The sequence below is a fragment of the Cloeon dipterum genome, chromosome 1, assembly GCF_949628265.1.
Source record: "Cloeon dipterum chromosome 1, ieCloDipt1.1, whole genome shotgun sequence".
Taxonomy (NCBI): domain Eukaryota; kingdom Metazoa; phylum Arthropoda; class Insecta; order Ephemeroptera; family Baetidae; genus Cloeon; species Cloeon dipterum.
The window spans coordinates 1,541,516-1,557,647 of NC_088786.1; the positions used below are offsets into that span (position 1 = coordinate 1,541,516).

Sequence of the window (16,132 nt, forward strand, 5' to 3'; positions counted from 1 at the left end):
TCACTTCTGGCAACTTGTTTCGCCCCTTTGTAGAGACGCCGCACCTGGCTCGCAGCTAGTGACGGAGAGGTGGGGAGTCGACTGGGGTTCCTACCTGGCCAGCCAGCGAAACTTCATTGTGGCCCAAATTGACGCCCGGGGCTCTGGATTCCAGGGCGAAAAACTCAGGCACGAACTCTTCCACAAACTCGGCTCGGTGGAAATCGAGGATCAGATCGCTGTCATTAAGTGAGTATTTTTAACTACATAAAATACAACTGTTAAACAGTCAGGCAATTAATTATCTGATACCAAAACAGGAATTTTAGTTTTAGTGTCTCTGGGAGAAGAAAATGATAAAATGTTTCAGGTTGGAGGCTAAAATTGTCATGTGGCCAAGCAAACTCAATAAAATTTACACCAGAGATCATTCTTTAAAAAATTTTAACTTAAATTTTCGTTTTTGCGGGAGAAAAATCTTTGGAAAACATTGAGACCTCAGTATCTCATCTCCCCGTGGGTCAATTTAAAAGAAAACATGCTGTGGATTCCTCTCGTTAAGCCCAATCGATATGACACCAAATTAGACGTCCTCCAAGTCAAACTCAAAGGTCACAGCGGATAAATTTTGTTTTTAATTAAAATTTTCCTAATGAGCTCCAGATTGTGGAATTTTTAGAATGTGATTTATAAGTTGTTCCATGACATTTGGGAACTTTTCTGAAAATTTTAGACTGGTTTTCGTATTTATTTTCGAATTTACTCACTTCAAAATATGATTTTTTGACTTTTTCTTGTTTTGCAAATTTTTCCAACCCCAAATCTTGGGTTCTAACCATTAGAATTGCAAACACTACCCCCCATTAGACTCATATCGACCTCTCCTGACCAGCTGAAGGGTTCAAGGGGTGCTTACTCCCAAACACAACACAACTGTGTTTCATTACAACCATTGCAATTTCAGGTACCTGAGAGACAACCTTAAATACATCGACAAGGATCATCTGGCAGTTTGGGGCTGGAGCTACGGTGGCTTCGCGACCGCCATGATTCTCGCTCAGGACGAAGAAGTCTTTCGCTGCGGAATTTCCGTGGCTCCAATCACAAGTTGGATTCACTACAGTACGTGTCTATATCATGATTTCACGAACAGAGAAAGCTAAAACGATTAATTAAATGGGCAGACTCTGCTTTCACTGAGCGCTACATGGGCCTGCCCAACGTGACTGACAACTACAGGGGCTACGAAGAGTCGGACGTCACAAAGAGGGCCGGCAATCTTCGGGAAAAGCTTTTTCTGCTCATCCACGGCACGGCCGACGACAACGTTCATTACCAGCAGAGCATGATGCTCATCCAAGCACTCACTGCTGAAGGTGTTCTTTTTCGACACCAGGTAACCGCAACCATAGAGATTTCTATAAACTTCAGTTGTTGGAACAACCCGATTGCATTTTCTTTGCAGACATATCCAGATGAAGACCACAGCTTCTCTGGCGTGAAGAGTCACATGTACAAGGCCATGGAGTCATTCCTCGACGATTGCTTTGGACCGCTTGATTTTGAAGAGTGGGAAATCGGAACGAGTTTTTTTACTTTCAAGCAGTAGAAAGAGAGCGAGAAATCAGCTAACAGCAGAAGATAATGTGTTAAATAGCTGAAGCATTTTGATTGACTTCGTTTTTGTAATAAGAGAAACTGCATTTGGCTGTTGGACACACAAGGATTTTAGTCTCAGAGAATTTAAAAGTACGTAGCCTGTCAGCAAACCATCATGCACACCAACATCATCATCATCAAGTACCATTATTTATTACCACATGAGAGTATAGTTACCGCGTGAAAATGCACTTGTTAAAAAGAAAATGCGTGTCATTTGCTCTTTCGGTTGACACGCTGATATTTTTAATTTCACATATGGGCCTGCTCTCTAATTTTTATCTTTTGCGGATCTCAGGTTGAATTTTCCTCATTTGCCTAAAGGGGGCAAAAGACCAAGGATAACCCTCGCTCTTCGTACATTATATAATGTTTTGTGTGCGAATTGCAAAAGGAACACCTTAAAATGAGTGTGTATCAGCTGTAAAGGTGAATATTGTGATCATTATTATTTTAATGAATATAAATAAACAATGTGTACATCATCATTTAAAGCAAGAAAGCATATAAGCTTAATTAAAATGAATGTTTTCCTGTGATGGCCTGATATTGAACATGTCTGATGTTTGAAATTATCAAAATGTTAAGGTGGGTGTTTGTTTGATTTGCCATTGGATAGTAAAAGGTGTTTCGAAATTCGTGTGTGACAAAAGTTCGTTAATTGTTACTATTTGTTGGAAATGTTATACCTGTGAACATATTTCTGGCTGTTCCATGTTGAATCGTCATAATTAACTAACTCTGTTTTCATTTTCTAAAAAAATGTGGACATATATACATTAAAAGCTTAAAGTTGTGAGGTGATTTTTTGCGAGAGAAAAACATTTGTTGCTCATGTGTAAAAATTTTATACGTTAGAGTCCCTGGAGTGGATGTGATTTTTATGAAGCCCTTGTAATACTGTGTATTGTTCAAGTAAAACTGCGCGGTTTAAGTTCAAAACAAAAATGTATAAAAGCAGTTCAAGCTTTCATCTGCGCATCGACTATTACGTTTTTTAAGTATAATTGACAGATAACACCAAGCTTTAAAGGTTTTTGGCCTGTTTCAAAGAGAGAAAATTTTGACCTACGGCAGAGAAGAGGAGAACATTCGAAAACTTGTAAATGATGAAAAAAAGCTGAGTTTCTCCTTAGCGAGTAGCTGTTGCATCTGTATTAGTTTACATAGGTGAGAATTCCAATTGACCAACCTATAAAATGTTACACTAATTATAAAAAAAAAGAAAGAATAAAATGCGCTGCCCTAGTCATCACTTCCCCCCACTGACAATCCTCGTAATCTTCAGCAGCCGTACCTATAACCACGCAAACCATTCTCTATATTAACTTTTTATGTGATGAGATGTTTATTGTTGAAAAATGTCCATTTTAAAAACGCGTGCGCTTCACATGATTCCATTTTTGACTCGTCGAAGCCCCTAATGAGTTCAAATATAACAAAACGCAGCACTTTTACTGCACACACAATTGTGTTTTTGGCATTCAAAAAGCTTTTATGTTGTCCCATCTTTTCTTGAGACTTTTTCCTCTTAGCCCCATCATATAAAAGTAAAAGCATACATTCAGTAAATTAAAAACATTATATAAAGTTGTAATTTAACTAAAGTAAACTTTTGAAAAATTCCAGTCGTAAAATTAAAATATTGCATTGAGTGATTCAATAAGAGGAAATGATCCCCTTTCTGTAAAGAGGATACTCCTCTTTCTTTGTTATATAAATGAAATTTATATGAGTAGTCTTCGTGCACCATTATTTTCTAATAAAAGTCACAAAATTATTCAAAGCTGCGCTCGTTTCTCTCATTTAACACGCCCTGAGGATGATTGATTAAAAGCCGCAGGTTGGATGGCACCAAGGTTTGTCTTTAATGAATAGCGAGAATATGATTTACAAATCTATTGAAAACCTAAATATATTTGGTATGAATTAGATCAATGAGATAAATACGACAACATTACTTTCTCGTTTCCAAAACTGTAAGGTCAAACAACAAAAACAGAACATTCTTTTTCGACTAACAAATTTCTTATTCCACGATCTCAGTCTCCTGCTTTGATGGCGAACCATTTTTATATTTCTTTTGCAGTTTTACCTCACAATTCTTTCCCGTCTTGAATGATTATCTAAATATTCAAATCAACTCCATTGAGTCTAATTGGAGCAATTTTATATTAAATAGTTGGTAGTGCATCTAAAATGCACTTTGTATATTTTATAAATACAACAAGACAATTTTGCAATCAGAGCTGTAAAAGAGTTTCTAAAAAATGTTGAAATTTTGACGCTGCTGTGTTGCTCACTTAATGCTCCGATTACAAAAAAAAAAAACGAATCGAAAACCTGGATATTTTAACTGCTTACGTACGGGAAGAATGGATTTCAATGCAAGGTCTTTCGCTTGGATCTAGGTGTGCCTTTGGGTGAGCTCACGGGCGTGTTGCCTGTTCGCCTCAAGGAACCAGACAGGTTGAACATCGGCTTGGGGATTTTGGAGCCTGCCACAAGGCCTGCGCAGTTGCTTACTTTTATTATAGTCTGGAAGGAGACTGTGCGGCACTCACCAGGGACCAGGTGTTTGAGTCGCGGATGCGCCGAGCATGGTCTTGGACCTGTCAGGTGAGCCCTCCAGCCGTCTTCCCAGGGCGGAATGTTTAGGTGGCAAAATGGGCAGCGGCTGCCTTTGGATTCGGGTTCAGCCACTAGAAACACATCGCAAAGGGGTCAAGTTAGTGGGAGATTTAAATAGAGTAACATATAATTATATCACAAAAAGAGGCAGAGAGATGATTTAAAACATTTTTCCAATTTGGAAATAAAAATTACAAAAATCGGATTTACTTTTTCGAATCTCGGGGGGTGAAATTACGACCAATAGGGTTAGAAGGGTTGACCCTAAAAACCATTCGGCTTGTCAGGGAAATCAGTCCAAGTAGAACGGAGTGCAGTTTTCTAATTTCTAACGCTTAGAACCCGCGATTTGGGGATCACAACATTTGGAAAAATAAAAAATCGTGTTTTTCGAGATTCAAAATTAAATTTCTCAAAAACAAAGCCGAATGACAACTTGAAATTTTTCCCACAAGATTACACGTACCCTGAGACCACTTTTGAGGGGCGTTTCGGATTTTTAAGTTTTCCAAATCAAAAAACACCCGACATTTTTGAGAATGAGCCATGATCCCCTTTAACCTTGGCCGATGACTTCAAATTTGGTGTTTATTCGATCAGACTTAAGAAAATGAGATCAACTTTTAAATTGCACCAACTTAAAATGAGTTAATGCATTTTAAAAATTCGAAATTAAAAATATATATACTAAAGAAATATAGATTTGTACAAATATTTAATGTAGCTTATCATAATTTTACGCCTAAGGCATGTTATGTCTTTAAAAAGCGAGAGTAATAGACGTCGAAATAATACTTACAAGCGCAACGCCTGGAAGTGATGTGTTCTTCATACGCATCGACGGATATTGCTTCCAAACATCTTCGGCACTTCCTGTAGGTCCTGCGAACCTCGCATACCTCTGTACACGTTCAAATAGTTAGTTCCCATTATGTTTGATTTTTCAAAAGGGGGACAGAAAAAAGATATCGCTCTCACCAAGAAGATGCCTGGTCAGGCAGGCGACCTCGATGACTTGTCTGCAGTGGTTGCACCGCGTCAGCATTGGGCAGGACTTCCAGTAGTGGACGTTGAGGCCCTGCTCAGTGAACGAGGCGTCTCTCTTTTTGCAGAAAATGCACATCCTGAAAGCAGATTTCCTGCTTGGAATAATGGTGCTCAAAAAACGCGCGTTGGTTCGCTCGGTAACGAGATTTAAATAAAATCTGAAACATAAAGTACCTCTCCTCTGACGCGGTCGGCGACGGTTGTCCCCTGGACGTGACCTCTGTGCCAGGTGAGGTCAGCGCCGACGCAGAACTCGAGCCGGAGCTGGTGTGCGCTGGCGAAGGTGTCGAGTTGGCTGTGTACCTCGCGATTTGGGACATCGCACTGCGCGTCTTCCGCATTTTTTGCGTTGTAGACGATGCTTTCGTCGAGACGGCAGACGCAGATGCCGTTTCGGCGGCTTCCGCCTCCTCTCGCTGGCTTTGCAGCATGATTTCTTGCTTTCTCTGCACGTAAGCACATTTCAGATGTTTAAAAATATTTTTTGGAACTGTATAAAAACCAATATTGAAGCGATTAGCGTGAAAAAAGAAACGGTGCAAGAAACAGCATAAATAAGTCTAGATTTAAATTTGTGATGGTGAATCGACACAAAAAACGTCATGTTTCGAGCAAGAGAAAATTGATCGAGTCTTTTAAAGCCACCCCCGGAGATAGGGGATGAGTTCCCTCAACCGCTCCCTCTCAAAAATCTCATTCGTGTGAACATCTGGGCAAAATTAAACAAATTTCATGGTACGAAAAATACGAAAAAAATACGTTATATACATAGATCACAATTACTGTGTGCGATTCCCCATCAAGTTAAACAACTTTTTGCATTTTTAATCTTTGAAAATATTTGTCCTTCGATATGTGAATTTTTTAAAATTTCCAATCCAGTTTTTTGACCTCCCAGTTTTTCAATGATCAATAAATTGTTCAGCATGTCATAAACTAAATTTTAGGCGGCAAAACTTTCAATTTGTCTCTACCAGAAACGAAGTTACGACTGTTTGAAAACTTGATTCGTTTAAGTGTTAAAAATAGGCAAAATAGGCATTTCTTGGAATTTTAGGTTTTATTTGGATGCTTCCCTAGAATTGAATAAATTTCCTACCGTAATATCAATTCTCTCGAATTCTGCGAAGAGATGGCGGTAGAGCAGATTTCTCCTCGTAAGCTCGTCATCAGGCGGAAGCGCTTTTCTCACAATCCTTGGGTTCACGTGGTAAACTAAGATTAAAACTCGCTCAGCAACCTTCCTCACTGGCTCCGAAGGATGGTGTAGGCCAGACGAGCCAAATTCAGTCAAACTCCTACAAGTCATTCCACTGGACAGCAAATGGATCGAGTAAATTTCCGGCTGAAAAGGATGTAAATGGAAAAGCTAACCTTTGCTTATTACTAGAAATTCCTATTTTCAGTATCAACTGTTCGACCATTTCCATTTTGCTCAGGGCCAGTCTTGGGTGCGTGGTGTTGGTCAAGGGCTTCGTCAAATGGGTCGGGATAAGGTTGACAGTTCTGCAAGCCGATCGTCAGTTGGAAACTCAATACAATTAATACACACGCTTACTTGACATCTGGACAGTCGGCAATATCCAATATAGTCTGCACCGCCATATTATGGATGCGAGGAGTGTTGTCGCCGCTCTTGGATAAAAGTTCCGGCAAAACTCTTTCGATGCTTCTTGAAACTTCCCCACCTGCAACTCTGCAGGACAAAACATATTGGACTCAATTTTTCTTCTGATCAAAGATCGTTATCTAACTTACCGCCTTGTAGGCACGAACTGAACGAAAAAAAGGCGCAGAACGTCTGCTGCCAGAGTGTAGACGGCGTAAACTTTGTCCTTGAGGGCTCGGTGCAGTAGGAAAATGGCTGCTCTGGCAGTCTTGTTGGCCGAGTGCTTTTCAAAGCCGTTGCAAGCGTCTGTGGCTGGACGGGTTAGTTCTTCGCGGAGAAGTCGCAGGCCGTCTTCTCGGTCAGCGAATTGCTTCGAGTAAAATTTCTCTACCTGCGATTGTAATGTGTTAGTTGCACACCTAGGGCAATTTGTTTTAAATAAACAACTCACCAAAATGGTACCAAAAACAGAGATGGGCAGGGTCGCTTGTCTCTTTTCCCTGTCGCTCAGGCAGTAGTACCTCTCAGGATCGTAGTTGTCCTGCAGCAGCTCCTCTGCACGCTGGTGACTGCTGTGAATGTGATTAATTCGTGTAAAAATTCATTCTGTTCAAATGGTTTTCGCTTTGGACTAGGGTCGCTGGTTAAACGAATATGTTTTGCGTGCACTTGCCATGTTTGGGGGTCAGGTTTTGGCTGATTTGTGCCCACATTCGACTCTCGTTGCATTGCATGGATTTATTTCGCGGGACGAATGTCAAACATTTAAATTAAAAAGACACTGGTGCGGAAGCTGAGCTCCTTTTTCCTCCAATGAGGCCCAAGATATTGGGACAGGAAGTTATCCGATCGCTCAATGAACAACGACAATTTTCTGTTCAAACTCTGAGTGAGAATTACATAAAATTGGTTTTAGCCATAAACTATTTAAATTCATTGAAAGGGTCGGTTGCTTCTCCTGAATAAGCAAGATTCAAATTAACGAACGCTTACTTTTTGAGCGCGGGCAAGGCGCGCTCTTCGTAAGCCTCAAAAGTGTTTCGCGCGCCCCGTCTCTTGATAAGCGCCACCGTGGTCGCTCCTGGGGGTGAGTGTTGGGTGGTGCCGTTCCTGCTGTTGTTCGGAATGTTGCCGTTTTTCAGGTGCTGGCTGTCGCCGGCGTGAGGCGACGGGTCACGCGATTTCGGACGCAGTCTCGGCGGCGGAGGCAGCTCGCGTCTCTTGCTCGTGTCCACGGGCGCATCATTCTTTGAATGATACTACAAAAAAGGGTTTTATAGGTACAATTAATAATGCTGGAAATGAAGATTGGTGCTTTAACACTCGCAGGATAATTCAGAACCATTAAATTTTGGTTTGTTAATTGTGAATCAAACACGATGCAGATAAAACCCGTGTGACTGCACGATTTCACATTAGATTATCGATCGAGCGCTTCTATTTCAGGCTCAGGCAGGCTCATCACAGGGCCACGCCCAGCAGGCAATTAGGAGAATGGAAATATATTACGCTTTCTCTCACCCCATTCAACTCGAGCAGAACGGGAATCTCTAGGAAATTGTAGACTTGCTCTCGGTAGTCATCCATTTGTGCCTTCTTCAGCTTGGCCTTGCCGAAGTGTTCCATGCTGATGGCCTGTCTCTTCTCCAGCTCGAATTTGCCGAGTCTCTCGCCAGCGCGACGCAGCTCTTCCATGGCTTGTTTCAGCTTCCTTGCGTACTCGAATCGCTCGCCTGCTTTAGAATGGAAATACTCGGTTTTTTAACATCCCAAATGAACTCACTCATGACGGCTTCCTGCTTTCTCTTCTCCATCTGCCTGATGATCTTGGCGGCCTCAGGGTCCACGTACATCTCGAAGGCCAGGTCGTCGTAGGGAGACGTGTACTGCGGATTGCTGACCAACGTGTTGTTGTTGGCAGCGTTGTCGTGCTCGTCGTTGCGACGCGGAGACTCGGCTTCGCACGTGTTTCCATTCAGAGAGTTGTTATTGTCCTCCGTCCACTGGCCCAGGAGACTCAAAGCCATCAAACTCACCTGGCCAAAATTATCAAACTTTGCTCGTCAACAACGTCTTCAAAACAGGTTAAATAAGGGAAACAGATTGAATGAGCTTGTTTATGAAGGCTGCGATGCTTAATTTGAAAGTTTAGCTAACTCGTTAAATGTACAAAAATTGCCAGCTCCGCACGGGCTCTTTGATTGAAAATTGAAGCAGAATAAAGCACGATTTGTCCCATGAATATGAGGTCTATCAAATCTAAATAAACTGGTAATATTTCAAATTAAGCGTTGAGCTGAGAAATAATTAAATCCTATACACACGAATGTAATTCATTTAAAACTAAACAAATAAACAGTGAGATAAAAGCTCAAATAATTTTGAAATCTATGAATTATATAGAAAACAATTAATTTTAAAATGACATAATGTCTAATTCCCAATTGTCAGTGGTGTAACTAGGTTTAGCAATCACTAGATAAAGACACGAGAAATGGTGCAACGCTACTGCCGGTGCTGACAATCAGTAGCGCGAATCCCCAGGCAGCATAGGCATTCCGCCGGGCCCTCGTGATGTGCGCGTTGCCGTTGCACGTGCCAACAAGAAACATTTTCCCCAAGATCATTTACAACCTCCCGACAGACTTTTTATAGCTTGGCAATTTTATTCTATATTTCCTGTTTCTCGTGTCGCAAAGCTGTGTTGGAAAAGCCAAGGAGGAAAATGAGCAGCCTCGTGACTTTTTATTGGGGCGATCACGAGAGGGAAAATTCGGCGCAACTTGCCTGCTCGTGGACGTTTAAATCGTTGGGGTGGTTGGCGTGCAGCACGAGTTTGAGCAGGCGGCCGCAGCACGGCAGCGTCACAGACTTGAGTTCTCGCGCCTGGAAGGCAGTGCCCTGATTATCCGAGAGGGTAACGAAGCCCAGGTACTGGAACGACGCCTGCGAAAAGTTGCCGCTCTTGGCCTGCTCCTCTCCGCACTCGGCGATGAAAAACTCGACCCTGGATGCTGTGAAATAGCAGGCGCCGCTTTGAAAATTGCGTGACTCGATACCGCGCGGGCACGGACAAGAAAAGGCGGCTTGCGCGCCGATACTCACGAATCAAAAACTGATGAGCGAGCAGCTGCACCCTCTGCAACGCCGCTTTCGCGTGCAGCAGCAGGATCAGCTCCTGAGGGAAGGGTGCGTGAGGCGCGCTCCGCCATCCACTGGTGGTTGGAGTCGGGTTGTTCAACTCCGACGCGCGAAAGCCGTCCACCTCACCTGAAAAATCGCGTTCCTTTGAGCCTCTAGTTTAAGAAAATCAGGAAGAAAGCTAAATTTTTTTAGAAAATTGGCTCAAAAGTTTGAATGCTAACCAAGCATTGGCCACGATTTTATTTCACAATTTAGGGAGTGCTACGGACATTCAATAATTTTTCTATAAATTTGGCACAATCTGAAACTTAACTCAACCCTGATTTCATTTTTGCACATTGAGAAACTCAATGAACCATACTCTTGCTAAATTCAAAAAAAGTTCTTAGTTGTTGGCCAGTAAAGCTCTTGTTGACATTGACAGCAGGAAAAACGTGGGAATAAATCAAGCAAAGTGAACGGCATAATATGAATATTCATGTTTTGCAGGGAAGAAAAAGAAACAAGAAGACCACTCTTGGCAAATGCATGTACTTACTGGACGAAAAGATTACGTCGAAAGTAATTTTGTACGGCATTGTGAGTTAATTTGCGGCGATCGGTGCGTCCAAAGGGCCGCGGCTGGGCTGCAGCATCCTGAAAAGAGCGGCAATTAGGTCGGCTTTGCATTTTATACGTGACAGCCGCTTGGCCGCCCTCTCATTAAACAAACAAGCCAAAATGGACAAACATACGCAGTGAGTGATGGGCCGGACACGCAAGCCCGGCCGCGCAAATTCCGTGTTGACAACAGTGGCGGCTCGGGCCGACCTGACCAACAAAGAGCAAAATCACGTACCTTCGGCTGGCGCGGCGTTAGAAACGGCGAGGTGTCTCTGCTGGAAGGATGCGAATCAGTGCAGGCAGCATTGGAGATGAAGCAGAGTGTGTGAGAGAGAGAGAGAGAGAGAGAGAGAGAGAGAGGGTCGGGCCGCGCAAGACTCACCCGTGCAGATCGATAACGCGCTGTTTTGCCAGAAACATTCTGCAAGCGGCCGCCGCACAAAAACGGCTCCAATGGAGCTGCCGCTGGAGTTCCATCGGTGCAGCGATGAGCAGACGCGCACTCGGCGCCTCCACCACGCAGACGCCCCACTATCTACGATTATGCGGACAATTTTTAGCAATCTTGCTTAATTTCCTCGAAATTTCTGTGCCGTCAAAAATTGATGATCATTTGGACAGGACAATTTTTACTTGTGACGAAATAAGAATATGATTTTTTGCATCTATTTGTCAACTCAGACACCAATAAAATTATTTAATTGTGCACCGAAATGTAGGTTGTAAGAAAAGCCACATTTTTCTAATTGTTTATTAATATTGATTATTTTACCGATGATAAAATTGTGAAATAGAAAAAACAATACAATTAAAAATCGAATTCATAGGTTTTGGCATTTTATTTCTGTCTGTGTGTTGCAACCTCACTTCCTAAATAAGTAGGGTAGATTATCGAAATTTTATCACAAAAACCCAATTTTGTTTACTTTTTCGTGTTTTTGCAAATCTTGTCAACTCCAAATCTCTGGTTCTAACCATCAGAATCGTAAAAACTAAACACCGTTAGACTTTTCTTGACCTTATTACCTGAAAGGCCGAAGAGTTTAAGGGGTGCTTACTCCCACCCCCTTTCAACCGACTGCTACAATTGACAATGAGATGACTGAGGTCTCACGGTTTTCCAAAATTTCCCGTAAAACCCAAAAAATGAACACATTTTTAACGACGCAACCTTTTATTATAGACTGATTTCTGGTGTGAATTTCGTTGAATTCGTGATTCGTGGCAATCTTGGCCTCCGCCCTGTGATGTACGAGCAATGGGGTCTCCAATCCCGAAATTCGTTCCCGCCGCTACTGATAATTAGCAGGTCAGCGTGTTGGTGGCAGCACCGTCGTTGAGGCTGTGCTTGGCGGCGTTGCCGTGCCGCGCCGCGCCGCAAGCCACGATTTTTCACTGCAGCCGAAATGTCTGATGGTCGCAAGTAAACAATGATGCTCATCGGCAAGTATCGCTCGGGAATAAGACACCAAATTTCTGTCCGTCCTTCGGCGTGAATACCCTGATGGCAAAATGCTCAAAGCTGGCAAAAGCGATGTAATCGGCTCGGGAAATGGTGCGTTTTCTATTTGATCTTTGGGCGATTCGCAGAAACAAATTATAATTCTTGCAGCTAACCTGAGTCTTACTCCAGCAGAAAATAAGGTCCTGACTAACAACCAGGGTGGGCGAGATGAAATTAAAAATGAAGTAGATTTGACCGTCACAGACGGCTTTGACTTCTCTGAGGATGAAGGTTTGTATTGTAATTTAGCATAATGTTCAGAATATTACACAAATAATCGCTTTCAGAATTTGAGCATTTGAGTGAATACATAGACATATCTGAAATAGCAGCTAAACTAAATATTAGTCACGATGACAATGAAACAAGCAAGGACAGTCCAACAGAAGAGTCCGACCCGTTAGCTCCTGACCAGGACAGAAAGCCAATTCAGGACGAATGGAAGACTAATTGGGGCATAAAGTGTGGTATTTGTGGCATTGTAAGCAATTTGGCTTCATCTGAAACTTAAAATAATATCTAAATTCTCCGCAATTCAAAGGTGGTCGCAAACAGACCTAGTTTTGAAACTCATTTCACGGAAAACCACCCTGGAAAAGCGTTAGTATACCAGTGTTCCTACTGCAACAAGGTCATGGACCACTACACAACCTTCAGATCTCATCGATACCGACATGTTACTGAAGGCAGATACAAGTAAGGAAATTAGCAAACCCTCAATCAGTTTATCAGGGTCACTGAAAAATGAAGTATTAAAATTATCCTGTGCTCTCAAGCTTTTAAAGCAATTTAAACCTCCGTAGATTGTTTAGTTTCTTTTTTAGCGCAGTGAAGACCTTAAATTTGATTTAAATTGAAAAATGTGAGCTTGAAAATTTTTCTCACAAGTCAGATTTGACGTTTAGCCCAAAGGTTAATTAAAAAATAAATAATGAAAACCAAAATCAATATAGAAGTGCAGATTATGCGGCCGTTGGCGGGGGTGGGGGCGGCATTTATGTGCATTCAACTCGAAATTTTACGGCGACTCTAACCAGCCTTGGTTTTTAACTCTACAACCCATAGCAGCCGAGTTAAAACTAAAAAGTTGAGAAACGCAATTTTTGACACTTGCAAACTGTGGTTTTCGGGGTCCAGGTGGTGGTGCCCTATAGGGCGCACGGTGCTTATTTCAGTACCAATCGATGCACCGTGTGCGGTTTACCAAAATCAGATCATTTTTCGAGTTTTTAATAATTTTTTCCGCCAATTTTTTGAAAAAGTCGAAATTGTTAAAAAATGAATGGTTTTATTTTTATTAAAATTCGGCCGTTGTCCGATTGTCGACCACGCCCCCTCATCAGACAGGTCTCGGGATGGGCTATGACCTGCGGTACTCAATCGACCTTTTACAGGGTACCCCGCGACCCGAGATCCGCTCCAAGCCCAGTTTTTAATGCTTTTTCAGTAATTTTGAGCATATTTGGCGATACTTGGTGACGATTTTTCAATCCCGTCTGATATCGACCTTCCTCAGGTCGCGCGACCTGAGAACTGTTTTTACGCGGTTTTGATGCCGCCTTCGCTTGTATTGTCTTTTGGTCAATTACATCGCCTCGATGGACAGTAACCCTGAGGGTCCAAGAGGCCACTTACTTTTTTTTAATAATCAAGTCTGTGAGTAAATTTTGATTTGAATTTCAGGTGCAACTTCTGCAACAAGGGCTTCTCTGTGCGCTCGCTGCTGAAAGTGCACACAGAATCGAAACATCATCAAAGCAAGCCGTACATATGTGAAACGTGCGGCAAGGGATTCGGAACAAAGCCAGGTTTGAAGCTGCACATGGAGAAGCACAAGGTGGCCTACCTGGGCAAAGAGTGGCCGTGCAACGTCTGCGGCAAAGTGTAATTCCGGCTGGTCGCGTGGTCCAAGAGTATTCTCACCATTGATTATTTGTCAGATTGCTCACAAGCTCTGGACTGAAGGCGCACTTGGCGGTGCACGAGCAGGGCAAACGCTTCATGTGCGAGTTGTGCGGCAAAACTTTTACCCAAAAGGTCAACATGCAGCAGCATCTGAAGGGCCACACCGGGGAAAAGCCGTACACGTGCGACATTTGTGGCAAAAGGTACTAATCCGTCACTCCTCAACCGAGCAAAACTCAATTTCTGCTGACAGGTTCGCGGAAAAGTCGCACTTGAACCGGCATTGCAGCTTCCACAGTGATGATAGGCCTTTCAAGTGTGATATTTGTGGCAAAATGTACAAGACTGAGCGCTGCCTGAAGGTACAAAATGAGCCATGAAAATAATATCACCCTTATATTTCGTGATTTTCCAGGTTCACTTGATGACTCACAAGTCTGAAAGACCCTGCAAATGCAATTACTGCGGAAAGGGATTTCTCTCCAACAACAAACTGAAGGTACAGCTTATTGTTATGAGCCTTACGAGGGTTCCTTTTAATCGGAAAAACCTTTTATTCGCTCATTAGGGAAGTGAACCTATTAATCCTAAAAAATCCTGAAAAATTGGCAACTTTATTCCGTTTGAGAGCTTAAAAGGTTGATGCCAGATGAAAGGCGAGAATCTATTCAGAAAAACTTTAAATCTGGACATGGCGTGCTTAACAGAAAAAATATTAGTTTTGGAAAACCAGCTATATATAATTGTCAGTTTTCCTAGTGATCTCAGATCAGCACTTATGGCAAAAAACAGGACAGATCCTGAATGCTGATAAAATCCTTAGTTTTTCTCGTGGTAAATTGTTGTTTAACAATAAGTTCTTATTTTCTGCAAGGGAATTTTGAATAGAACACTTGGAAAAGTTTTAAATCCGATAATTTTTCGTAAGTTTTTAAAAGTGGAATTTTAGGAACGATTTGAGGCCACGTTAAGGTAATTCCATGCAATTCGTGCTAAAATTTACTTTCAAACAATTCTTATACCTATTTTTTGTTTCATCCACAGCAACACAAGAACATTCACACTGGAGACAGACCCTTCAAATGCAAATTTTGCGCCAAAACGTTCACCAACTACCCTAACTACTTGAAGCACACTAAGCGCCGGCACAAAGAAGAATTCGCTAAAATGGGCGGATCACTAGCCAACCACGACACGAAGAGAAAGCTGGAAGAGTTGATCGAGGAGGAACCGATCGCCAAAGCATCCGGAGCACACGGTGACCTCAAGAAGGAGGCAAATCCGGTCGTGCTCCCACCGAGTCTCGGCGCTTCGTACATTCCGTCCATGCAAATGATGATGCCCGCCGCACCTCAAGACGCCGATCTGCAGGAGCCGGCCATGGCCTCGATCATGGTGGGCAGCTCCAACGAAATCATGTATCCCGTGCAGAGCGGCATGGAGGTGGTGCCTCTGTACTCGCAGCTCTACGGAACCTACCAGGAGAACTACAACGCAATGCCTCTCTGACCATACGCGTGCTACCGTATACGACTGACACACTTGAAACATTCCAAACTCCTCAGCGAGGCATAAATCTGTACATATTTTTGCTGTACAAAAATATATTTTTGCACCTGGTATACCAATAGCGCTTAAGACACTTTTGATGAACAATTTGCGTAGTTTCGTCTGCCTCTGAAGCGGATTTATGACTGAGTATGCATGTAAGGTTGATCTTCAGTTCAGGTGTTGTGCATTGATAATTCTCATTCTCACTAATGGCAGTATTATTTTCATTTTGTTACGCGGTAGGCTTTCAATTTTTGTACCATAGAAAATATGAAAGGTAGGGTAAAAATATTTTGCGCTAATAAAAAGATTGGTTGACAAAGAAGTCGTCATTACTTTTTCCTCCATTACTCCTCGAATCTTAAAAGGGTATGCAACCGGTATGGTACATGTAACGAGCCGGTTGCATAACTAGGCTGAGGCAGGCAACAAAGCGAGAGGAGCGCGAGAGAGGAGCAGCAGCAACACTGCCCGTTTATTGTTGCGGGCCGCCGAACGGG

At 42.5% G+C, this 16,132-nt stretch overlaps 3 protein-coding genes across 16 annotated transcripts in view; 2 read left to right on the forward strand and 1 right to left on the reverse strand.

Annotated features, from left to right (window-relative positions):
- The window catches only part of LOC135948114 (inactive dipeptidyl peptidase 10-like), a 159,733-nt gene extending 156,305 nt beyond the window's left edge, over positions 1-3,428 (forward strand). For all 9 annotated transcript variants that reach the window (XM_065497210.1, XM_065497208.1, XM_065497209.1 and 6 more), the window contains exons 13-16: positions 34-228; positions 944-1,101; positions 1,164-1,375; positions 1,445-3,428. In XM_065497210.1, coding sequence (XP_065353282.1) covers positions 34-228; positions 944-1,101; positions 1,164-1,375; positions 1,445-1,588 — 709 coding nt within the window. In that variant the 3' untranslated portion in view covers positions 1,589-3,428. The remainder of the gene's footprint in view (positions 1-33; positions 229-943; positions 1,102-1,163; positions 1,376-1,444) is intronic.
- A 42-nt stretch (positions 3,429-3,470) lies between these two features.
- Positions 3,471-11,411, reverse strand: LOC135948113 (centrosomal protein of 104 kDa). Of its 6 annotated transcripts, none has more exons than XM_065497201.1 (17): positions 10,908-11,411; positions 10,608-10,705; positions 10,031-10,195; positions 9,713-9,939; positions 8,709-8,961; positions 8,447-8,661; positions 7,919-8,184; positions 7,377-7,497; positions 7,075-7,316; positions 6,875-7,012; positions 6,691-6,822; positions 6,416-6,629; positions 5,491-5,762; positions 5,248-5,408; positions 5,069-5,170; positions 4,203-4,340; positions 3,471-4,148 (listed from the first exon to the last, which is right to left on the reverse strand). In XM_065497201.1, exons 2-17 carry the CDS (start codon positions 10,645-10,647, stop codon positions 4,021-4,023), a joined length of 2,814 nt encoding a protein of 937 aa, XP_065353273.1. In that variant the 5' UTR covers positions 10,648-10,705; positions 10,908-11,411; the 3' UTR covers positions 3,471-4,020. The 6 variants fall into 6 exon arrangements, with proteins under 6 accessions (XP_065353273.1, XP_065353271.1, XP_065353276.1 ...); XM_065497199.1 differs by having other exon boundaries at positions 7,075-7,312; positions 7,373-7,497; positions 10,908-11,409; XM_065497204.1 differs by having other exon boundaries at positions 8,447-8,658; positions 10,908-11,408.
- A 623-nt stretch (positions 11,412-12,034) lies between these two features.
- On the forward strand, positions 12,035-15,957 carry LOC135948116 (zinc finger protein 665-like). Its single transcript, XM_065497216.1, has 9 exons — positions 12,035-12,227; positions 12,285-12,407; positions 12,464-12,657; positions 12,718-12,872; positions 13,860-14,060; positions 14,117-14,284; positions 14,335-14,443; positions 14,497-14,580; positions 15,126-15,957. The coding sequence occupies exons 1-9, from the start codon at positions 12,185-12,187 to the stop codon at positions 15,588-15,590; spliced, it is 1,542 nt and encodes a 513-aa protein (XP_065353288.1). The 5' UTR covers positions 12,035-12,184; the 3' UTR covers positions 15,591-15,957.
- The last annotated feature ends 175 nt before the right edge of the window (positions 15,958-16,132 follow it).

Coding starts and splice junctions, on each gene's coding strand:
- LOC135948116 (XM_065497216.1), top strand. CDS start 12,185: ATGCTCAAAGCTGGCAAAAGCGATGTAATCGGCTCGGGAAATG. Junction 14,061..14,116: donor TGCAACGTCTGCGGCAAAGT/GTAATTCCGGCT, acceptor ATTATTTGTCAG/ATTGCTCACAAGCTCTGGAC. Junction 14,444..14,496: donor AGACTGAGCGCTGCCTGAAG/GTACAAAATGAG, acceptor GTGATTTTCCAG/GTTCACTTGATGACTCACAA.
- LOC135948113 (XM_065497201.1), bottom strand. CDS start 10,647: ATGCCGTACAAAATTACTTTCGACGTAATCTTTTCGTCCA. Junction 8,662..8,708: donor AAAGCAGGAAGCCGTCATGA/GTGAGTTCATTT, acceptor TCCATTCTAAAG/CAGGCGAGCGATTCGAGTAC. Junction 5,409..5,490: donor CCGACCGCGTCAGAGGAGAG/GTACTTTATGTT, acceptor TATTCCAAGCAG/GAAATCTGCTTTCAGGATGT.